The following is a 26901-nucleotide window of genomic DNA, read 5'->3' as shown; positions in this document are numbered from 1 at the left end:
CATGAACACCAGTACTGCCACCGACAATGGCGTTGCTTTCATATTAGAAGCCACCGCCGGACGATGATGGTCATGCATAGTGTGGGTATGAGCTCAAATGTGGTGCAACATGTGATGGTGTTACATGACCCATCGAGTGTGGTTGATAGAGGTTTGTAGCCGGATTGCCCCAATTGCCCCATGAAGCAGCTGAAGGAAATATTGACGCTGTTGAAAGAAATAAAAATTAAATTAGTAAGAAGGCATTAAAAAGTTACCAAAAAAAAAAAATACCTGATGACGATGTCATACCGTGATGTGGACTCATGAATGAGCTCAGTTTTGCGCTATGATGATATGGTGTCATAAATAAATCACTTTGGTATTTGTAGGTGGGATCACTGGCGGCTGGCTGCGTAGCTGCAGCTAAACCTTGAAAATCAAATTTGTAAGCATAACGTTTGCCATGCACTTTTGTCATAATATTTTTGTCGTAATAATATCTGAAAAAAAAAATTATTTTTATAAATATTTACAGACCTACAAAATTTTATTAAAAAGTGCATTATGCAATCTGATAATATAACTAGTTTTTCTGAAACCACCACAGTGGAATATTTGTCAAGAACCATTAATATTGAATTTTGTATTAAATATATATTTTTAAAACCACTATTTTTAATCACAAATAAAACAAAACTAAAGATGTCTAATGAAAGTATTAATATTCTGTGATGTCTTAATGTATATCCAATAACTAAGTGTCTTCCATAAACTTTATTTTTCTGGAATCTTAATTGTTAAAAACATATGAATACAAAATATATGTATATGTACGGTATATATATATATGAATGTATTATATATAAATTTTTTGAGCAATCATAAATTTTGTAGCAAATATAATGAATCAAAAAGTGATGTATGGAAAGCAATTAAGTTCCATAGACTTAATTATTTAACGAACTGACTTCATCCCTTCTATCCCTTCGTTCATTAATGAAATGAGCAAATATTTACAGAGGATGGAAGTAACGTTGATTTGGTGTTATATTTAATGTTATTTGTATTTTAATGTAAATGGGTGAACCCAGTGAGAATTGTAAACACATAAAACTAACAAATAAATAATTACAAAATAATGAACGCATAAACCATATTAAGCCAATTTTCATACAAATGACTTGAACGTTATTATTTTATTAGCAATTTTATGGCCACTGCTACAAATGTCTTTTGTTTTGATGTAAATATATTACCAATGTCTTTTAGAAATTAATTAATTGGGTTTCAAAAGAAACTAAGTATATATTAGTTATATGATATATGTATATTATATTCAGATACAATTTAAACTACAGCAAGCTTAAGTGATATTTTTTTAATATATATCACATATTTTTTGAAATGAAGAAATAGTAAAGAATTACTGTCACACGAATCACATAGAAAGATATTGAAATGCTACATATTTACACAAGATGTCAATGAGTATCTAAAAAAGTTAGAAAGTTTCTTTTTATGTAAAGACATGCAATTTCAAACCAATCTGTTGTCTTTGTGATGTGTCCTATGCTGGGTTTTATATCCTATCACTACTTCAAACTTGTGTCAACCGGGACAAACACCTTAGCTTTTCATGGTCTGCATATAAAAAAACAAATCTATATTTTTATTTATTGCTAACTTTACTCTAACAAGTTTATTACAATTTGAAATATTGATGTCATAATTCAAAGAAGGCTGATCCTTTTTATTAATGGTGCTATCGGAATCGAATGTTTCTATTTTTAAATAATGGAAACAAAAATATTAACATATCTAAAAGATTCAAAAGATGCTTATACTTCATATGTTAATATTATGATATTACATTTTTAATTTTTTTTCTTAGTTAGAATTGTCTTATAATCTTAACTTGCAAGTGTTTTATATTTTAATTGTTTAGAAAATAATTTGCTACATAACTAAAAGCACTGATGTATAGTGAAAAATTTTAGTGTACTAATTGAATATAAAAAATTTTGTTATTATTATATTTTATATATAGTTCCTTTCAAAGAACATAAAAATAGAAAGAATACAATTAATATTAACAATAATAATATTGCATTGACGTTCCTAGTATACAAACCAAACAAGATCCTTGTAACGACCCCCGTTCTGTACATTATTCCATATTGCTTTAATGTAGAGTTTTACGATGATTAATCGCACCTAAATTTAACTCGATCGATCCAGATGAGTGCTACTTTGTGAAATCCACCGCCGTAGCATTTTGGCTATGTAATTATCTTTTTTACTGGCTTCCTGCTTCTTCTATAAACTATGAAAAGCACTTTGAGCTTTTTGATATGTGCCGAAAATTTGATTTCAGCGCTTCTGTCTTTATTTATCATAGCCCAAATATCTTCAATTAATTATTTAGTTATTAGCCGCTTTACGTAGAGGTTGGTTAATTAGGAAAAATTTATACATATATCAAGACGAATATTTTATGTAAATAACAACCCTGCGTTCCCCAGCAACGTTTCTTACTTGGTGCTATCGATTGCGACTGATTTTAAAGACTTAATCATTAAATGTAAATCTTTTGACACATCAAGTACAGTACAAAAATCATTTAATTGTTCAACAAAACAAAAAAACCAATACAAAATAAACGAATGAAGTGAAGTATAAAGTATAGCAAATGAAAGTATTTCAACTTTTCGATTCTATGCAATACACAGAATGGATTCAAAAGACTGACAAACTGGCGGAGCTGAACAAATGAACGAAAATGAAACGAACGATTGATAAATTTTTTGTGTGGAACTTCAAGTGGAAGGAGAACTACTTCCGGTTGAACTGAATGAAAAATGTGGCATGAAAGCACAAAAAACAAATGGAATGAACGAAGTCAATAGGAACAAAAATCATGAAAAATCATCCAAGAGAAATTTTCCATTTTTCAACAGTGTTCAATATTTATTTATTTTATTTTTTAAATTGTTTTCATTTTATTTTTTTATTTCCATTCGTCCAATGCAATTGGCACGAATTTAATTTGACAGCAACAATAATTTTGTTTGCAATTTATTTCTCTTTTATTTTTATGCTCAGTTTTGCTTTATTTGCGTTTTTTATACGTCGCAAAAGTTGATAAGCGTCCATTTTAATTTAAAACTTTTATACGGCCATTTTGTTTTTTGTTTTAATAATACAAAAGCTACAACAATTAATGTCGTTGCCGTATTGCTCCGCTTTTCAAATGTGGTTTCCATCTATAGAAAACATTTTATTAAAACTGTTTAAAAATGTCTGTAATTAGGGACTTATTGTGAATTCTGTTATCGATGTTTATACGTTTTAAAATCAAATGATTATTGTAATATTTGTACTTTAAACTCGAATTTATTATTTAAAATTTTATAATAGGATAAAAGTTACTTTATAAGACAGCATAAAATGGGTATGGATGTAACTATGACATCAAGTAAAGATAAACTAAATTCGTAATAATCGTAATAATTTCCAGTAAGAATATTTCATATGATAACGATACTTCGCTAAGAAAGATAAGGCTCTTTCAAATTTTTTATCAACTTTAAGCATATTTTTTGAATTAAATGAGTTAATAAATAAATTAACTCTTCTATAAATCTACACAGATACCATTGCAATACCATCTATTAATACAAAACGAACTAAGAAATACATATATATTCATAAATGGACGAACTTGCTAATAGCGTTTTCCTAAATGTTAACAAAGAAATCTAACTAACTATCATGATCACTACAAGTTTAAGCTATTTATTTATAAAACATTTACGAATAATTACATGTAAAAACTAATTCCAAAAAGACCACAGATAATGAGTTTTTCACAATACTCGAAACTGCTATATGGTCAACCAAAAACTCTATTACAAATAAAATTTTCTAAAACCTTCACAATACTCGAAACTGCTATATGATCAACCAAAAACTCTATTAAAAATAAAATTTTCTAAAATCTTTCTATTGAGAGCAATAGTTTAGTTAAGAAAATAATTTCTGTCGTCATAACTGACATTAAAAACTTAACTAAATCGTTCAAAGAAAAGGAAAAATTATAAAATAAACTTACAGCACACCCTTTCCTTCAATTATTGCTATAAGTCCCTTCTAGAAATCAATCAATATTGACCCATTTTAACTGTTGAAAGAATTACATCAAATATTTAAGCTTATCATGTCAATAAATATTTTTCCCGGAATATGTAAAGAAAATAAAAACAAATGACCAAATCAAACATAACCTCAACAATGCGATAGAAGTAAATAAAAGGATTAGAGTGAGACGTTTAGTGGCTCCAGCAAATGTCCATTGTTAACAAGCTGGCAAATATTTTTGCTACTTACAAGCAAAATACACACATGAATAAGCAATTCAAATGAAGCATTAAGAAAAACAACACAAACAACCCAATTCCAAAGCGTTTTACATCCCTAACAGGGTTGCCCTGTTGAAAGTGTTAATTTCACATATGCAAACCCAAATATTCGACTAAAGACAGACACGTATGCATGAGCATGTCTCTTATTAATACACTCTAAAGCTCAGATTTCTTTTTAAATATAAGAGCAATCAGAGTAAAGTAAAAGCGTCTATCATATGAAAACACATACACATGCAGACACAAGTCAAATTGACTAACGACGACAAAAATGAAGATTGCTAAATCAACAACAAAGGCGTCAACCGCAGCCAAAGTGCCAGTAGCAGAGCAGTTGTAGCATCATTAGGAGTATGCTAAAGACACATTAGTGCGCTTCTTTCGTGTCATTGTACATCAAAGTAAAGTGTTGACAATCAACAGCAACAACAATAACAATTACTGTTGCTTGTTAACACTTTTTTTTTGGTACAATAAAGCAACACAAATAAGTACAAAATGAAATCAAAGCATCGAAATTGGCTTAAAATCCTTTTTTCAGGACTTTTTCTACTTGAATTGGCAGCAGAGATACAAATTTCTAAGTGTTGAAAAAGTCCTTTACGTATCTGCACATGAACACATCACGCATACCAAAGTGTACAAGTGTGCTTATGTCGGAGCTACTGATTGCAAATGGCAGATGAATTGAAAGGACTTAACACTTTCAGTTAAAGGGGTAATTCTCAACGTTTTATTTGTAGTATTTTTATATCATCTTTTTTAAAGAAATTGTCCTTTTTTCCAAGCAAATTTTATGTACACAGCAAATTGGCCGTGTTTTAAGCTTATTTAGATATATCTTCACTCTGGATGCTGTCATATTAGCAAATAAACGCACTGAAGACATAAAGCATATGTGTGCAAATACGTTCTGGTTCATTTTTTTCATCAATTCCAATATTGATCTAATAGTTAAAATTAAGAAATATATTTATCTGTTATGTAATATGAACACATAGGAATGATATTATCTTTATTTTTGTTAAAGACTTTCAGTACTCTACGCTTATTTAGTAAAAGACTTAACAGTATCCATGTATCTGTACTCAAGTTGCCGCGTTCTTTCAAGAAAAAATCCAATACTTTAATTGGAGAACCCCGTAAGATATCAGTCTTGTAGTAGGTCTATTGATTGGTCATAGTTGATTATGGAACTATGCTAGGAGACAGCGGTGCATATATTGTGCCAATGTCCAGCACTGGCAAGTAGGAGGAAAACTGTCTTGGGACACCATTGGGTTGGTGACGACTTGGCAGGAAACCTCAAGCTAAATGAACTGCTTGCATTAACAAAAGATGTAGTTATGCGAACGGAAGCCACTCCAGCTTTAACTCAATAACAACATCCGAGAATCGAAGGACGAAAAAGGACCCAAGTCGTTTCGTGGTCTACTTCGACTAATCCTTCACTTCAGTGGGGCCACTTGTTGGACAGTGCGCTGTCCCAACGTCCCACCATATATAGGAACAGAATTTCCCGTTTAAACATTCCTGTTGCAGTTGTGGAGAGGAAGATGAAAATGCCTCACATCTTCTTTGCTAGGGGTTTCCTTTTTGAGGATCTTGACCAACTTCAGAACCCGCATCTGAAGTGCATTTTAAGCATTAAAGCCTTTATACGGTAACATAATGAACACTATGAATTTAATCAAAAATAATTGAAGAGAAGATTTGAAAATGTCGACATATATAAAGTCCACTTTAAAACTTTGATTGGATAAGTAAAATTCAAAATTTTATTATGTAAAAAAATTTTGTTTTTTCGGAGACAAAAATATCAATAAACCCTATTCTATTATCAGGAAAATGTATACCCTTGTTTGCAAATTTGTGATTTTAATGGAATGTCATTGTTACTCATATGACAATACCCATTGGGCATCTTACTAATCCTATGAGGAGATAATTGACAACTTAATTTTCTTACTGTTATCTCAATAATTAAGAATGATGTGATGCAAATGATGAATGATGTCATCCTTCACTTATTTTTTAGGGAATTCATTAGGAATTCAATTTTGTTCACATTATATCTGTAGTTGAGAATAGTGTGATAGATATGATAGACCTGTCCGTAGAAGTAAGCTATCATTGTTGTACATTACTATCTCAGAGGCCTTATTACTAGCTATTACTTTGGCACATTATTTTAGAAAATTTTTAAATAATCTGGTGAACCCAACCTATGTAGCTAGTTAAATATGTTCAGGAAAATTTCTTTTCAGGTTTTCCACTACTCTGCTATATGGTCTTTCATTGTGTTGAATGGTTTGAATTTCATACCTGTTATTGAATATTTTCGTTGTATGGATGTATCAGTAATTGCTATATAACGTTGATGATATTAATAATATCTATTTTTATCTTCTGATAATGGTTTATATAACTTTGACCGTCGATGTAGCTGTATGGTAGTTTGAAAACAAAAGAGATTTGACAAAAGATTGGAAGAGTTTAATTGGGAATTTAGGAAAACCAGTTTGGATTTGGTTATGATAATATTAATATTTATTATTTAAAAATTATTTTTATTTTATTTTTTTTATACTCTTTAGAGAATTAAGGTAGTATTTTATAGAGAGGTTTCGAAACTCTCTATTTTTTTTGACAACAAAAATTCTTTTTATAATATTTTAATTAAGTAATATTAAGGTATTAAAGTAGTATTTTATATATATAATGCCTTCAATGCATTTTTGTATGAATGATAATTATTTTTATTCACCCATATATCCCATGTAGTAAAATTGAGATACAAAGTTTGCAATGAAAACTCTATATTCCGAACAATTTGACTAAATGTATTTTTCGCTGGCGGGTGGTAGACTTTTGAATTTTGCAGTGACCTTTTTTTTTATTCTGTGTAAATAAATTGCTTTGAAATTGCAATTAAATTTCCAAATCGAAATATCGTTGCACAAATCCCACACATCTTTTTATATTGCAATATGTCAGTAAAGCAAGTACGTATACTGACGTGTTATTTAGTTTTCGATTTCATTACATACATAACGACATCAGTGAAAATCTTATTTAATTTATAAATATACAATTTAACAAAAATTATATTGCATTTGTGTATTTTGTAGACAGAATTATAAATATAAGTCCACGAAGAGTGGAAAACTACGACATATGACATATGCCAACGCCTACTGGTAAATGATTTTTGCTGTAACTAAGTGGATGATATGAGAAACCCAAAGGGAAAAATATAAATCAAATGTAAATAAACCACCAATTTGAAAATTATTCTACGTAAGATTACCAAAGATAAAATATTTTGTTAAAAAACAACGTATTTTCACCCAAAAATTGAAGTAAATTTTCATATTACCTATTTTTTTCACAGTACCAAAGAAGAGGAAAATCAATCAAACTAATCAATCGACAATTACCCGAATAAATGCTGCAAATTGAGCACATGTTCGCATTTCATTAGTTTCAGCAGTTAAAAGATAACAAAATCATTAGAACATGAAAGCCTTGAGCAATATTAAATCTCTTCTATTTTCTATTCCTAATCTATTTAAATATTCCGAGCACAACAAGTCGGTTTAAGTAACACAAAATCTTTATAGACTACGTTCGAGATTTGAACTTTGATTGCTAATTAAGCGTTAATTTCTGCAGGGGTTGAACTTAGATACACTCGCAGCATGCAACCTTTTAAGGACTCAACATCGCAGTTATTTGTAAAACTTAAATACTTTATGTGCACAACAACCCTGCCAAATGCTTCATTAAATCAAAATAAAAATTAAAATAAAAAACATATACATTTTCAACACTTTTGGAAATCCTTAAACCACAATTGTTCTATAAGTGTGATTCTTTTGTCACAAATTGGATTTGTCACACATCATTGTCATTATCTTCGCTAGCTTTTGTGAAATGAAGTAATTGTTATCTATTTTTTTAAGAACACTTAATACCCTTCCACAGCAATAAATATAAAAAAATCTTGTGTCTATTGTCTACTCAGTTTGGTGGTTTTTATGCATGGGATTTGTGATTCACTGAACTTACCTTAACGCACGACTCAGCTTATCATAATTCATATTCGGTTTGGATTTACGTTCACCCCAACGTCTAGCCACTTCATCGGGGTCCGTTAACTTAAATTCGCCATTTGTGCCCTCCCATGTTATACAGCCAGCATTACTTGAATCCGACAATAATTCCAGTAGAAATTGCCACAATTGTATTTGACCAGAACCTGTTGGCAAAGAAATACAAGAAAATAGTATTTAAATTTTGGTAACAGATACTTATAGAGTTGTTAACTACGGAAAATAATTTTTTGTACATGTTTATAGTACGTTTTGGAGAAAATTATATAGTTAAGTAGCGTATCCTTTACGATTTATATGAGTTAGCATAAACTATAATTATACTTGCTTCAATTCAAACAATTGCTTAGCATGCAAGGAAACCATAAGATTAAGGTATTTCTGTCGAAGGTAGATGAGCTTAAGTTTCTTAGTAGTTTTACTAAGTAAACACAAAGTATCTTTAAGTATTTCTCCAGATTAAATACAAACACATCGAAAAATATTTAAATATTGAACAGATTTATAATATTTGCTTTATTTGAATTAATAAGTAATTTTTTTTATATTACATATTGGTTATTCATTTATTTATTCTTTATATTTAGATATTAATTTCTATCATACTATACTAAATGAAATAGATTGTTTTAAAGAAACTTTTTTTGGTAGTAAAAACTATATGGACTAATCATGGATACATTTAATTACCTAGGAGCTTTTAAGTAAATATGCCTTCGATTAGTTAGTAATAAAACAAAAACCCTTTACAATTTCAGCAAACATAGAGTTACTATGCTCACTGGAGTAGTAACGGAGCATTGTGCTCAGCATCGATGCGTCAAAGACGGTGTATTCCGACTAGTGGGTAGTATAGAAGTAACCACAGGGAAGAAAACAAGAACCCTTTACAACTTCAACAAACCTACAGTTGCTACGCTTACTGAAGTAGTAACGGAGCATGGTGCCCAACATCGATACTTCAAAGATAATGTAATCCGACTAGTGGATTGTATAGAGATAATCACAAAGAAGAAGATATAGAATCCGTCAATAAATTTTAATTTCTTTGTTCATGACTACAGACAAAGCTACGTTAATGCCTTGAAAATCGTTTCTTTACTGACAATGCAGAGATACTGAAAGCGGATTTATCACACAATTCTTTTTTTAAATTTTATTACAAAGCTATTCGATACTTACTGAAAGAGTAACAAACCACTATGCTTTAAAGGTAGTATATTCCGGCTGGTGGACTGTGCAGGATTTGCAAGAGAGATAGAATCTATCAATCACTCTCTATTTCTTCGTTCAGGACTATAGAGTAAGCGACTTTATTGTCTCGAGAACCATTTCTTTATTGACTTCGCAGAGATAATGAAAATAGATTTGTCGTACAAGTTTTTTGGAGTTTTATTTGAATAATATTCAATACAGGCATATAGGAAAATTTTTCACAGATATTGTTAACAATTTTTAATTCTACATATCATTTAAATTCTTTACATATTTTAAAAATTATGCTTTATTTCCCAATAATCGTTAATGAATTAATTGGACTTACTGAATAGAATGTATCAAACTATTGTCTCTTTTAAGTTCGCCTGGATATATACTCAAATTTTGAATAAAAATTCTCACATACTACACATACTAAAACTATCATCACTTCTTCATCACGCCTATTTAAAGCACCAAAGCCCCCAAGACAAAAGAAGCAATCAAAAACTCATCTTAACATGACAGGCGTGTACAAAGCTTAAATTTACAAGTAAAGTGCCATAAAGTTATGAAAAGAACATCAAAAAGTCTTTTACAGGCAATGAAGTCACCCACAAACAAAAAGGATAACTTGGTGAATTATTATTATTTTCGCTACGGATTTCAAAGAAGAACATCATAAATCGCTTAATCATTCGACAATTAGGTTCTGTTCGCTGTCACTGAGGGTGAATTGCCTGAATGTGGGAACAAACGAAGGCAGTGAAATAATAGAGTGGAGGTCCATAAGTATTGTATTATGTAGTACTACTAGTACTTTTATGTGAAACAAGAAACGAGGGTTGTTGGTTCAATGAGTGCTGCATGTTTGCATGTGAATGCACAATTCAAGCACGTTGTTTCGGAGAGAAAGCCTTTTTATCGGTTTATAATACCATTCATGTGTGAGATCGTTATGAATATTTCGTTAATTGCAAATCATCATTTAAGTAGAAAAAATTTCAGTGCAATAAATAAATATATAAAGAATACAACATAATGTTAAATTGAGCGATTTCGAAACAAAAATATTTTTATAAAACTCGGGTTGGGCAATACAGTGCAACATTATTGAATTAAATTAATAAAAAAAATGTTTAGTATAAAGCAACTTGCATTTAATTTTAAATTGTCTGATAAAATACTTTCATAGTTTTTAAGAAATATAATTTGTAATAGGAGATAGGAGATATGCTGCTTATTTCATGTACTAGAACTTCTACAAACACTTCTCGCTTCTCCTTAAAGCGGTCACAATGAAAACCCATATATTTTGCGTTTTTAGCAACATTTTTAGATTTTGAGCAGTACTATCTGTACTGCTACAGATATCTATAAATCGGAATACAGAATATCTATAAATCGGTATAGATATTCCAAAAATATCTGGGTCAAATATTTCAGAGCCTAGAAGATTGTATATTTTTATAGATTATAATTGGGGCATTCATAAGATATGTTGGTAAACGTCGGTAATATGAAATTGTTTAACAAAATTTGTTATAATAATTTTAATAAATTCAAAAAGAATTTTTCTAATTTTATTTAATTGCAACAAAATACTAAATATTTTTTAATTATTCTCAGTTATTAATATTAAATTAATATATTCGTACTTGTTTTGGAATATAAGTAAATGCTCTCTCATGACTTAAGCTAATTTTTCATTTCCGTTAGCGCGCACACCATATCCCATTTTCCATACTTGATTCTTACATATTTTTTTTTTTATTATTTTATTTTGTATACGAATATTACATGTAGAGCACTTTTACAACGGAAAATTGTAATTTTGCAATAAACAAGCAAAAAGGCATGTTTTTATATTTTAATTACCCCCGCATGCAATTCCTACATCATCAAGTGAGTCACTAAACTTGCGGACGGGCTGTGAATTGTGCCACTTTTAAGAAAGTTCAAATTTTCGCGGCTTACTTCAAAGCATAAAAGCTTTGTAACCACATTATGAATGAGTAAAGCCGCCATTTTCCTAATATTAAAGTTGTTGCCACTACAAACTCAAGCGCCATTTTACTTTGTTAGTTCGACACAAAGAGTTTGTCGTAATTTACATTAGTTTTCATTTCGCCTTTAGTTTTTTTTTTGTGGTAATTTTTCTTTGCGCTTTGTCGAAAGTGTTTTCTAGAGGTACTGTCCAATATATACACACATAAAACGCACACATATACACACGTAATACACATGAACACTTGACTGAACTACTAAATAATCACGGCAAAAACACCAACGGCATCTTTGGTAAAGGAAAAATGTTAATTTAATGAAAAAAAACGGAAATAATTAGTTTCTTTAATTTTGCTTTGATGTAGTTTTAATAATTTTTTTATAGTTTTGTTTTTCTTGTAGTTGTTTCAGCGAAATCCCTCATAAGAACAAAAATGCTTTAGTGGCCGCTCTCTTGACATGTACAGCGAACTTTATTAACTTTTAAAAAGATTTTATCCTTTTGACAGGAATTATGTTTTATTTTTGCATAAATTTTTGTTGGAAATTATGATTAAGATTTTTCATCAGCAAGGAAATTTTCCTTTGAAATTAACTTAAATTGTTTTAAAGAACATAATTTTAGGAACTATTTAATACACCACTTATAACATGAAGTTTTCTTCAGTTAAGTATTACCCTTATGAGAAGATTATGGCATCTCGACCTATTTTGCACCCTTTCGAGTAATTCTCTTAGTCCTATTATTCAATACATGCTATAAATAATAGTATTTATTGTATATTTCTTGTATCAAGCCTGAAAGCATTATCAGGTGTTATATGTCTACCGAAATGCTCTTTTTTTCACTTTCACTACAGTACATAGCACCTTCTTAGTACATGCCTTCAATTTCATCTCTCTCCTTCCAAAATCTGCATTTTTCACCATTAACGGTTTTCAGTTTACATTCCTATTATGTTCACATATTTATGTTAAACTATTTAGTTAACAATACAATGTGTAATGTCCTATTAACATTCAGTCTCTATCAGGGATTCCTTTAATTTTATTTTGGTTTAACTATTAAGGTAATAGTTCTTTCTACCTACCTTCTACCTTTCTTTTGAATTTCTGTTATAATTTTTCTCTTCCCTTTTAAAAAATCTGCAAATCTGATAAGAAATGCTGCTATGTTGAATTTTGACTATTATCTAAATAGTTCAATCTGCTATGTCCTGACAGAATTTCTTCTACAATTCATTAGTTCTTATATGTAAAATCTCTACATGACACTAGAGATGCATCCTAACTTAATAAGATAGTAGTTCAATAAGATATGTCATAATTCGTATCAGAATGCCTAATATAATATTTTATCACCTCTTCGTTATGTTCAAACAACCCTAACATCGACTTGGGTTACAGATCCATATAAACGACTTGCAATGTAATAAATCCATTAAATTGAACCAAAATTATGTACTATATTTTCGCTTTTTCCTTTTAACATAGTGGAAAAAGTTCTAACCTTACCCAAGGTATAGAAGAATTTTTACCTATTTTTCTACTTTTCTGGCAAGTTTATCTATCCCTTTCGTTAAATGAATCGATGGAATTCATATTTTATTACTTTAGATATTTAGCTTTTTTAGACACTCTTTTGAGTGTTTTGAGTGTCCATTCAATCAAGATGATTAGTTTATAAGAAACTTTATGGAAAGAAATAAATAAAGAGCTTTCTTTAAAGGCGAAACAATATGAAAATTACAATAGAGTCATAAAAAATCTAGGGTTATCTTCTTTATTATCTTTTATAAATAATAATATTATCTTTATAATTATATATATTATTTACTAACCAACGATGTAATAATAATCTTTATTGTTATACTACTTCTGGTATAATAAATTTGTAATAAGGTAAAATTATAATAAGACTTCTTTAGAGTGTTTTGAATATTATAAAGTACTAATATCAATAAAAAAATTACAAGATGAAATCTTACAAAATCTTGCGTTTACATCTTGTAATATATGAGCGGGGTTCTTCAGATAGAATTGTATTTCACAAACTTGAGCTTCAATGGGCGTTTACATCTTGTAATAATGTGGGCTAACAACATAATACGCAATATAATTATACACTATTTGTTCTCCAATGTTCTTAAATAATTAAACTTTAACAAGAAAATTAAAATATAAATTAAAATGCAATTTAAACATTTTGATAGTGTGATTTTTTCAATATTAATTACTTTAAAATTACATTATGTTTTCAACTAAATATAAATATTTTTTATTTTAAATTCATTCAATTTAAAAGGAAATTTTAATTTAAATTTTTGGTTGCATGTTTAGAACATTTAAATTTAGTACAAGTACAATTTATGGATGGTGCTGTTGCACCGGACCTCTGGTAACAAAGCGGTTCCGTGTAGAAAGGAAACTATAATTAATCAAAAACAGCATTTTTGCCACTATGAAATAGAAAGCACACGATATAAATGTAAGCAGCTTTAGTAAAGGACCTTACATATACTATATATTATAAAAAATCATAAAAAGAAAAAATAATAATTAAAGAAAAAAAATCACGATGAGGAGAAGTATTGCAATAAATTGGCACAGGCGCATGTTTAACCTGGCAAAGGTGGCACGAATCAATGGCACAACATTGTAAAATTGATGAAAACTGCTAAAACTGTACAAAACTAAAAAAAGTTTTGAATAAATATATATGCTGGCAATAAAGTAGACATACTCACGCCCACTCGCTAAGCAGTTAGTCCCAAATAGTCCAACAATAGCTAAAGGTTTAAGTGAGTGTGGCAACGATGGCGGGTTAAAAATACAATTTAAATGTCGCGCCGGAAAATGGTAGGCGATTGGGTTTTTATGCTAATTCCGCTTGGAGTAAGCCACTTGTGCTTATGTACACAGTTATATGGAAATATATATATATATATATACATATATATTTATGTAGGCTTTTAGAATGTAACATTTGTATTAGGAAAATCGTTTTTATATTTCACGGCTTTTAAAGGTTACATTTGTATGAAATGAGGTCAATATATGAAAATGTTTATCAAATGAAAAATAATAAAAAATGTAAATATATTTATATCAGAAATCAAATACGAGGGCTACTGTTAATGTATTTTTATTTTGATTTTTTAATGTTATTCACAAGCATTTCACTCTTGACCACCTTATGAAAATGTAAACTAAATTTTAACATTAAATGTTGCAAAAAGGACTTTTATTGAAAGCCATATTTTTTACTTTAGCCTGGCAAGTACAACGCTTTTGTCTGCACATTTATGTCCTAGTGAAGTTGTTATATTGTGTATTCCCTTTCGACAACTCACATAAATCTACAGAACATTTGACTGAAGGCTTCGTGCTTAACTTTCATAAATATTCCTGCATTTTGAATATTTTAAGGAAATTTCAAAAAAAAATTATATCAAACAGCTAACACTGATTTTATATTTCATATTAATACAGTTATTTTACGGTATTTTGTGTAAATTGAATATGAAAATTAACAGAAAATTTTTTCTTTCGATTCATACATTTACTAGTACAAATGTATATAATGATAAAAATTGAAGATTCTTATCAAGGATATAAAACTTAATTAAATTCCTCAATTTTCTATCAATAATCACAAAAATATAGTTTATCTATTTATGATCTGTTGCAAACAGCAAGAACATAACCCGTCCTTGGGTCGTATGAAAAGATTATCATATATTGTTAAAGTCCATTATTTTATTAAAATCGGATTGCACCTTTAAAAATGGAATAATCGTTCGTTTATCAAACTATTGCAGGCCGTTAAATATAATACTATGTAATGCATGAATATTAGTTTCAATATATACTCATATGAAAGAAATAACGCGCATAAATGCCAAAAGTCCTGTAATAATATAATTGCTTTTGGTGAAATATTTTAAAAACATTCAATATAAATTACCTTTTAAATCTAATGTTATACAAAGAATTCTTTCAAAACAAAAACAGTTTTCTTAACAAGAAAAAAAAACAGTAATAAGTGTTCATTAAATTTGTACAGCTGTGGTTTATGCATTTTATACACACAACTATGAACACCAAGTTCATAGTTGTGTTTAGAAAACAACTAAACCATAAGTTCAGTCAACAGGAATCAAGTCCGAAATGTGAAATAATCAAAATAATTAAAACCAATAAATATTTCCAAAGATCACTAATGATGGCAATACCCGACGTAGGTGCGTGGTTAGCTTAAAAATACATTCATTTAAAAAGTGTGATTTGTAGCTATATATTTGCACTATTATTGCTTTATTATTGCTATTATTGCTATTTAAATTTGTTTTATATAGACAATTATATAGACAATTTCAAAAGGGATTCATTCTTTTCGAAATCATAACAAATTAAGTGCAAAGTGCAATGATTTGTGTATCAATTAAGTGATTCAGATTGTCAGCAGAAATTTTAGCATTAAGAATGGAATAAACCTTGCATTATCAAATATAAACCTTTAAACATAATGTTACATAAAATATTCTATAAATACTTTTGTAAAATAAGTAATTTACGCTAAATAACAAATATGCCGTTACAAGCCTTATTAGAAGCCGTTAGAAAACATCTACGTCCATAAAATGCTTTCTTGTTATCAGCAATTGCATTTTTGAGAAAATAGAAAGCGAATAGCTCCAAACCGGTGTAATATGTGGAATGCTTGCATTTTCGATACACATGATTAACAATAGATGATCTCACCATAATTCCTTTCTTTAATAAGTCATGTTTCCTTCATAAAACTTCTTTTCTATTCATCATTCCACAGTTATCTCATCGTATTGGAGTTTATAATCAAAAAACTACAAACGAATTGTTACATAGACAAAAAAAATATATAGTGATGTAAAATCAAATGTTCTTATTTAATCAGAAGTATCGCATCATAACTCAACGTCAAATGAATATGTTTTCTTTGTAAGAAAGCATAGGACACCAATCAAGAATGACGATCGGTTTCAGCACTACAACTGCTTTGGGCGCGTGCTACAATACTTTCCATATATGTACTACTAAAAGCGATATATTTTCAAAATCAACTAAATTATACTGACTCTAAGAACAATATTGCGCTGAAATTATCTGCACCATTATAGCAATTTCGGTCAAATTATTTTAGACATTATTGATGAATTTTTGACTTAAGTATAATTTAATATCAAGATGGACAATTTTCAAAATTTAAGCAACACCTAACACTGTGTAGATACAGTGTACAGGAAGTGTTATAAAGTCTTCTAAATTTTGGTATGAATGAATGTTAGAAAACTTAATATTTCTTCAACTTAGGTCTGGTACTCATTAATTTTTGTTGCCTAGGCGATCGTTCAACTGCACTCTGATGCTAATACTGGACACTTTTGTAATAACTTAAAAATTATGCATTTCATTTTATTATTTTAATGATTAAAAAATTGTATATTTTAAATATTTTATAAAGTTTATAAGCTCTGTTCATAATTTTAATGTTATTCTAAATATATACACATTTTTTGTTTAAAATCTGTTACATTGATAACTTTCCCAAAGGGTTAAGCTCCAGTAATTTATCATATTAGAACCACGCCTATAAGGATTAACCTCACATGTAGTACACACGTTATGAATTTATAATGAAATCTATAATCTAACAAGAAGGACAAGTAACAAAGTCATAACATTTAATGGATGACAGGAACAAAAGTGAGCAGTGCTTACAACCATACATAGCGAATAGGATTTATATGAAAGCAGATTGTTTTGAAAGAAACATTAAGATTTTTAAACCCTTTCGTAAACTAATAGTTTTATTGTTATATCAAATTTATGATCACGTGCAGAATATTAACCAGAAAGTGTAAAAGTGTAAAAAATATTCCGTAAGGATATGTTTTGGCGTTTGAATGTAAAATAAAAATAAAAATGAATAAAACTGAATTGAAAAGAAAGAATATATCAGCCACACCCCTAATATATATTAACCAAGCTCATGGTAACTGCGCAACACCTTTCGAAATACAAAGCCGATAACATTGCCTGTGAGGAAAGGGTAACTCAGAGCAATGCATATTTACCCAAACACCAGTTTTAACTAATTTAAAGGTGTTTTTGAGTGTAATATATGCAGTTTAATATATAATTGTTAAAGAAATTAAAAATAAATCGACTCATAGGCGTTCGCAGACAACGTTGAGGTAAACTGAATTTGCAATAGACATACAGTAGACATTGGTTTTCACGATAAAACGCTGTGTGAAACGTAGGCACGCAAGTCTTTAGTGGAGGTCCTTAATGGTACAATAAAAATACCCTGCTTGAAAACTGAATATAAAAAATCGCTTTTAATGCTATGATAATGAAATTCTAGTGATTTTTTAAAAGACAACGGACGTGTGTCATGCTTAACATGGGGCTAACTCACAATAGATGTAAATTAGTTACATTTTGACTTTATAAACGATAATACACGTGTCCACTTGAGAGCTCCTGCATTTGACGCGGGCTAATATCTTAACACCTGCATCTTTCTGCTACTGATTTTTTATAGACTATGAAATGCATATAAATGAGTATATGTGTATAATCGCACTCACCAGAACTTGCTAGTCGACTGCTTGTTGGTCCAAACATTTGATATGGATCTGTAATAAAATATATAAAAAATTCAATTTAAATAAAATTATCATATAAAAATAAGAAATATATTTCACGTTAGTTTGATATTTGCAAACCATTTTAATATTTGACATAAATGTATTTCCTGGCTGATTTTAATTTATTTTGAAAAGGTGTGCATAATATTATGGAAATGCTTAAATGTACTCTAACTTCGCTAACAGGAAGGAGTAATACTACGGAGGCCCATTTCAAGTAGTTAAGGAACAATTGCAAAACTTAATTGCTGCGTAGGAGTAGGCAAATGTGCCAAAAAAAAAAAAAAACATGGAAAAAAATACATATGCAAAATAGCGACAAAAATATTAAAATCCTTATACTTGCACACTATGGAACCACAAATATGTCCACAAACATTTTAAGTGTCTACGTTGAATGTTGGTTTCCGAAGGACAAATGCAGCTAAAGTGCATTTTAAGATACTTATCCGCTTTTTTATTACATTTTATTTTATATTTTCTTGTTTTGTGTATATTGTGTATTGTATATATTTATGGAGTGCACTTGGGCGTGGCACTTGAAAATCTTAATGCTGTTGTTGTTGTTTGTTCGTTTGCTTGTTTATACATCTGTAGAAATTATATATTTGTACAGATGTAGAAGCAGTTACTGCTTAAAAAAGCCACAATATAAAGCAATTAACACAGTAGCAAGATTATTATATCAGCTATATCCTGCTTATGACTTAACTGATTTTAACAACTTCAGACATTGCTATAGCTAGGAACAGAGTACTTAAACAACAAAAAATGTTGCATGTGGAATCAACATATAACTAAACGGCTTGAAGTTCATATTCTTCAGGAAGGTTACATTTCCCCGATTCACACTGATATTGTTGCTATTATGATAATAATTACATACTCTTGAGTTATTGTAAATACAGTCTATTCTCAAGCAAGCTCTACTACATACATATATATGGCAAATAATTTCCTTTTAGACTTAATGAAAGCATTTTCATTTAAAAATAGTTCTGCCTATACATATATCTATATATAAATAAAACAATGTGACTTAATTTCATGTATGCATAAACGCAGACGTCTAGATTTTGTTTCGCATTGTATTATTCATTATTATGAAGTTGACAAACTTTCTCATTGTAGCTGAGAATTATTGTTTTTTTTTTTTTGACTGTATAAATCTTGAGTCTTCGACGCATTGCCTACCTTATATATATGAATTATATGAAAATTACTGGCATATTGTTAAAAAGTATTAATTTATACATATATATATACAAATGTATTTGTGCATTCGTATCTGTGTGCATTATTGCCACGCGACTTTGTCACACATTCATCATATTTACAGCATTCCCAATGCAGCATTTACGCTCTTTTTATTATTATAATATTTTTAATGCTTGGTCTCGTGGCCGTCAAATTTTGACAGACACATCACATCAACAGTTCTTAAAACGACTAAGCTCTGCTATAATTGAGACGCTTAATGGCAACCCAATTGTTTCATTTTGGATTTTTTATATATAAATTTTTTTGTTTCCATTTCATTTGAAATGAGTTTTCATTTCATTTCAATTCAATTTATGTATGGATGTTTTTTTCCGTACTCGAGTACTTTTCAAGTAGCAAATTTAGGTTTGATTTGCGACTGTTACCGTACGCGGCAGTCAGTTGATGCAATCCATATACCATACAATATATAAAGTTTTCATTCTACTATTCAATTTTTTTATATTGTACTTTATTGTATTTTGTTTTAAAATATACATAAGTTTGTTTTTATATGTCAATGCCGTGCGGTTTTCTTTTAAAGACCCTTTTGTGAAATACACAAACTTTTTAAGGGTCTTTAAAGTATTTGTTTCACTTTAAGTGCCTTTGAGTGACTCGCTTTTAAAAGGTCTTTAAATGAAACGCTTGTATAGCTTTCAGCTTTTTATGATCTTTAGTGTTGAATTAAGTTGTTAACGCAGTAAAAACATGATCATTACGGGTACTGAACACGGCTATACAACATTGAATGAGAGATAAATGATGATTGGAAGGATTGAACTGGACTTCAGAGCATTACTAGGGATAAATGCTGAAGAAATTTTTGTTAACTGTAATAAGTACCCGTATATAGAGAACAAATATTGATTTTACTATTATTTAAATATTATTATTTTTTTATTAAATGTTTTTATTAAATAATATATATTTGTTTAATGCTAATTACATATTCATTCTAACTCAATCTTGAAATCGCTTAACAACTTTAAAACCAAATAAAAATATTGAGAAATATTTAAGGATTTAATGAGAGTGTACGTAGAAAATTGGGATTAATATAGAAAGGAATGGGTTCGAGGATTCCATATATTTATCTTAACATTTTTCTAACTTCTTAAACTCCTCTAAATTATGCGTTGGATGCGTTTTTAATTCATGATTTTAAAATACTGAACCCAATGGGTAGAAAATTTTTTCATTGCTGAATCTTAACACTATGTTTTTAAAAAACATAAAACATCCACAGTTACACCAGATTTTATCGGATCTTTTCAAGACAGACAAGAGGCCAAACAGAAATATATGAAATGACATACTACCAATAGAAAAGCAGAAAGTTATACTGAAGGACGGACAATAAATCCAACAGACATACCTGTCATATGTGTTCTGTAATACGAGTTATATGTTATATATTATGTATTAAAATTTTATTAATTATATATTTGAAGTTATATATTACGTATTTTACATACGTTATTAGTACATATATAGTTTTTTTGGTGTACAATGTCCTTCTCAAATAATCCCCATAATTTATTATTAGTATCAAGAGATCAGATCACTTGAAATAAATATAATTCTGTTTTTTCAAATTATTCCAGATCGTAAAATAAAGAACTCAATATGAAAGAATTGCATTATATGTCTACTATACTGAACTAATCTACTTCTTACAAAGCTATTGATTTATGACAAAAATTTATTTAAGAAAAGTTAAGAAGCATTGGTGAGTGATATTGGAAATGATTAAAACATAGTAAAATAAATTTCATTTTAAGTATTAAAAGAGTTTTTAATACTTACCAGGTTGCCTCAGATGTGTATGTGGATCCAGCGATGACTTTCCAACGCTGACCCCTACACTGCTCAGTGCGTTCGAACTATAGCCTGGAAAATATGTTACATCTTATTAATATAGTTGTCTTAATATTATTATTATAGTGTTGTATGTATTACAAATTATATTACACAAAAGACGTAATGAATTTCAGTTTGTTATTATATAGTCCTTTTTCAATCCTTATATTGATTCAATATTCAATATATAAAATAGTAACGTTTATAACAAACTTTATAGCTGACTGACTAGATTATATTAGTACGATTAATAGGGTAAACTTTGTTCCCTAAACTAAACATTATTAATCAGATATATATTGTCGAATAAATGTTGTTTTTTCAAGGAGTGTATCCATCTGAAAGAAGTTAAGTTATTCTAAATAATAAAAAAATGAATTAATTTCAAAATTCTAGTAAAATTGTTTAGTTGAGGAGGATATCCGCTTGACAGAGCTGTCTATTAAAAAAGTTTTCAATATATTACTTAAAAAACGTTCAATTCATTTTAATATTAACTAAAATTAACATTTTAGAATTCTATAATGTTAAACTCAATGATCGTATGAAGATGATGCCCTTCATCATATACGACCATAGCTATATGTATAATGCACATCACTATTCTTTTTTATAATGTTAATAAAATTAATTTAAAATCAAAATATTTGTATACATGTCATATGTTTTTAGATAGGTCTATATAAAAACTGGATCTATTCCTCAACGAGAATCAATTCTCCGATAATTGTGAATTAAAATCTCAAAATATCTAACCAGTGAAAGACGTAAAGTGTAAACAATTCCTTTTAATGGTTTGTGATTATAAAGAACCAAAACAATGCCTGGAGCTATACAATTTTAAATTTGAACCAAAAAAAGAGCAAGACAAAATTAAATCAGAAACGTGGCAAAAAGTTGGCGCTATACAAATTACACCCTACGGCGATGAAATCAGTTTTGCTTGTGATGTCACTTCTGGATGAACACCGTAAGCACAGAGCAAACTTGAGGCAGTTGTTGTTGATGATGGAAGTTATGGTGGTGATGACGTTTGAGCTGATGCAAAGTCCTTTGTGGCGTTATTCAACTGAGAAAAGAACAAAGGACACATTGTTGCGTGATGCTTGGGAAAAGACATGAAGCTGCGATGTACGCAACGAAGCTGAAATTTTATTTTTTTGAGGCTATAATGTCAAGCGACAGAAGTATGGAAGGTGTTGGTTCTAAGTGACAAAAGGAACGCCTTACAGTGAAAGTGGCTGCACTGTAAAATTGGCATAAAGTAAGTCAAACACACTAATATTGTGAATATATTTAAAGTATCGTGTAAAAGAAATATTAATATATATGAATATTCAAATTTTATTATTACATTCATTTTATTTATAACAAATAAACTTATAATAATTATAAATATTCTATAAATATTCTTATAAATATATATATTCTGAAATATAGATAAATGAAAAATAAAACTAATTAGATATTATAATAATTAATAAAATTCAAAACTACCTCCCCACACTTAAAGCCAATTAACGTCAATATTATTTGGTTGTTGCCATATATGTTGTTAATCATTGGTTCCGAATGCCAACCCAATAACATGTCCCGGTTCATTGAATCACAAATAAGATTATTTTTCTTAGTCAAACATTTCAGCACCCTTTTTCCCACACATTATCAATTATATTAACGTGTTCATTCAAATATGGAAATGTTAAGGAAAAATGGTGAGGAAAATTGAAAAGTTTAACACGTGTAATGCGCACCTTTTATCTGTCATATTTGTGTGATATTTGATTATAGATATTTTTCGGTTATTGATTGTTGAATTCTGAAAATTGTATGCTTCATTGGTTTTTAAAAGGCAGTATATGTTTTACTCCTTCAAACATTTTTTTTTATCAAAATTAGCATAAATTTTTATTTCCATTTATATGGTTAATATTTGCTATGAAATGTTATATTTTTGTGCATAAGTAATAATAATATAGAAGTATTTGAAAAAGTTTCATAATTGAAGCTACAGATACATTTTTTATAATAGTATCAAATTTATATAAATAATTTTTAAATGGCACTTCAAACTTTTAAAATAGTATAAATAAAAATCTTACAAGTACGAATGGGTAATATTACTGATTATACTATTGATATTATTATTAATATTACTCAATTAGTATACAGCAGAATTTAAAATAATTATTAAGATTTTTAATCACATATTAAGTAAGATATTAATTATTGAACATTAAAAAAGCAATCTGCACTAATGAACTAATTATAACAAATATTAAATAGTAAACAATATCATAAATAACAATTTTAAAGATAATATATTATTTCTTTGATCGAATCCAACGTTGCTAGGCAATGAATTATTCAGGCTGTGAGCGATTTGAGACTAAATTTTAGTTTTTATTAAATTATTTTAAAGATGAGAGAAAACTGTTTTTAACATTAATAAACCTACCTATAATAACCTATTTCAGTAAAATTACAAATGGACTAAACTCTCTTGTAGTCAATGTCATAAATACAGTTGGTTCAACAATATTATTGAGAAAACTTATAAGTTAAAATTGGTGACCATTCATATAAAGAAGTTTTAATCACAATTCTCACATTCCTTTATAATTTATAATTTTTTAAAGTTTTTCCTTTCACGTATTATTGATTGTATTCAAATCTGATATCCCTTTTGCACTTTCTGTAAACATTTTTTTTTATAAAAAATAAAAAAAAAATTTTATAAAAAATCATGGTGTTATTCATATGGGTTCAATCACTACTATCCCATCTGATATTTATCAATGTAATTAATATGATATTCGACTCAACCAATTTATATTGCCTGAATTGGAAAATAATCATAAAAAGTCGGCAATTATAATACTGATGGCATTATTTTATTTAGTAATGTATATATCACGATCCAAGAAAAATTTGTTACAAACAAATATTTACTATTCGAATCACAGAGAGATTTGTCAGAAACAAATTTTAACTATTCGAAGGATCAAAACTAAATCTATGCGGATTGAAATAATTACCACATCACATAAAGAAATAGTTAGATAATGTATATGTGATGTTGAAGAGATTGATGTATAGTACATCTCAATAATGTACTCATTTCTGAAGTAACTATTTTTTTACTGGATTAGAACACGTATAGTGAAATATATCACTAAAATGAAATTTGTTTTGTCTTAGTAAACTCAGTTTTAATGTACCCTCTTTTAACAATTTATTTTATAATCTTATATTACTATAATTTTCAAATAAATTTTCAAATAAATACATTTATGATGAAACATACAGTAGAATCATTAAACCTTACACCTAGTATTTACTTATTATAATTCCTATCAAACACAAACTTTTAAGCAGAAAATATAAGCGTACTTGGCACACTCTACGAATCTGTTAAACGGAAATAGGTTATAGCTAGTAAGACGCTAGTAAATACAGCGTGAACGTTAAAAATTCCGTGATAAACTACTTCAATAAATGTAACATATCGAGATAAGGTTAGTTCTTAATTACTTCTAACAACTATAATCATGGAATATACCGTTTATTATTATTTACATATTATGTTCTGTATCAACTTAGTATTCAATAAAAAATACTTAATAAATGTAACTGATTTAAACTAATAATGTATATATGTATTACCCTAAGCTCTATGAGATTAAATGTAACAACAGGTAACTATACCGTTCTAAACTATTGATTAATATAATTTGTATAGCGGATTCTCAGAAACTTCCGAAAGTATTTTTTTTCTTACCTTGCGATTGTGCTGAACTGTGGGATCCCCACGAGGATTTGTATGAAGAATCTGTAATGAAGCAAATGCATACTTTTAAAAATATATCAAATAAAAAATACTTTTATTTTTTGTAAGATTAATAGAAGAAAATATGTTATAAATATTTTAATAAAACAAACTTAAGTCTATTCTATATTTCAGATATTGTTTTCTATTTTCCTATACTGTATTAGAACTTGTACTACATAATTTATAGTACATATATTATAGTACATAATATAATTGTTCTTTGCTATTGTTTGGCGTCGTAAACTTTCTTGTAAATAGTGGAAAAATTACTATTTACTACAGAATATTTTAATTTTGATTTCTATATATTTTTATAAGAAAAACTAGAGGGAGAATTCCTTACCAGGTTAACATTATTAAACACTTCAAGGACAAGTTACCCATAACTAATTACTCCAATCAATGTATACTACAATAAACACTTATTACACATAAAAATATCAATTTTAAACAGATCTAATTGCTTTCCTATCTCAAGTTCCGAGAACTTATAATAAAATTTTACAATTTTTGACAATTATTCCCTAAGACCTCTTAAAATTATAATCAACTTTTCGAGTTCTTGAAAAGTATTCCCTAAAAACTGTTGACATTTACTGTCTTGAATTTTGAATTTTTCTTATTTTTCACTAAGCACTAGTTTTTAAAATTTAATTGTATATAAAATTAATATGTACAAATACTTTTATTATTATTTTTTATTCGAAATATTTCTATTAACTTCGTAAAGCTCAAAGTCCTCTTATACCGTTTTTTTTTTTTGAATAACGACTCGAAGCTTCTTTTCATGCTTTCAACTTCTGGTATTATAAGTTATAACAGTCCTCATATGAATAAATTATTTTTTTTATGGAAGACTAGAATCTTTCTTATGTATTTCTTCAGCTTTCAGGGTTATAAACCAAATTAAGCGATATATAGGCTTACCTGCAAACAACATTGAAAAGTTGCTAAAACTTCCCGTCGATCGTGACAAATAATCAGCTGAAGTTTTAATATCAAGCATCATGGCACAAAAAGCAAAGCGGCGGTATATTTACGTTAATTATACGCCGCCGACGGTATATAATTTAGAGTTTCTTAAAAATCGTTTAAGTATCTTATCTTATGTATTAAAATATACTCCCCACAATCGGTCATTTTCTTTCAATAAAAAATTGTTTAACGACTTTTCAAAAATATTCACAATAAAATAACAACAAATATAATTGTAATATTCACATTTAGCATTTAATAGAACTACTCCGAATTATTATTTTATTTTGCAAACCGGAAAATAATAACACCAGAAGCCCACAATTGTCGAGACCGCAAAATAGTATTGATGAAAAAAAATGTACACGAATACTTAAATAAATTTATTTAAAATGTTTGTACAAAAATTCATTGATTGTGATGTTCAGTAATCGTCGGCGTACGCGTCGCTAACGGAACAGGAAAAGGAACGGGAAAAATGACGATCGGAACCGGTTACCGTTACCGGACACCTCAACTTCCGTACAACTTTTAACGTAAGTGCTCCGAATATT

At 28.6% G+C, this 26901-nt stretch overlaps 1 protein-coding gene across 1 annotated transcript; it reads right to left on the bottom strand.

Moving 5' to 3' along the window:
- Nucleotides 1–26503, bottom strand: LOC119673209 (DNA-binding protein D-ETS-3-like). The gene is made up of 7 exons (XM_038084446.1): nt 26300–26503; nt 25322–25372; nt 21487–21570; nt 18358–18405; nt 8475–8664; nt 274–482; nt 1–207 (listed from the first exon to the last, which is right to left on the bottom strand). Exons 1-7 carry the CDS (start codon nt 26379–26381, stop codon nt 71–73), a joined length of 801 nt encoding a protein of 266 aa, XP_037940374.1. The 5' UTR covers nt 26382–26503; the 3' UTR covers nt 1–70.
- Between the last annotated feature and the right edge of the window lie 398 nt (nt 26504–26901).

This window comes from Teleopsis dalmanni, chromosome 1 (assembly GCF_002237135.1).
Source record: "Teleopsis dalmanni isolate 2A chromosome 1, ASM223713v2, whole genome shotgun sequence".
Lineage (NCBI taxonomy): Eukaryota > Metazoa > Arthropoda > Insecta > Diptera > Diopsidae > Teleopsis > Teleopsis dalmanni.
Note: the sequence above shows the minus strand (reverse complement) of the source record. Positions and strands in the feature narration are given on the sequence as shown.

Coding starts and splice junctions, on each gene's coding strand:
- LOC119673209 (XM_038084446.1), bottom strand. CDS start 26,381: ATGATGCTTGATATTAAAACTTCAGCTGATTATTTGTCACGATCGACG. Junction 21,571..25,321: donor CAGTTCAGCACAATCGCAAG/GTAAGAAAAAAA, acceptor CATATTTTCCAG/GCTATAGTTCGAACGCACTG. Junction 208..273: donor CGGTATGACATCGTCATCAG/GTATTTTTTTTT, acceptor TTCTTTCAACAG/CGTCAATATTTCCTTCAGCT.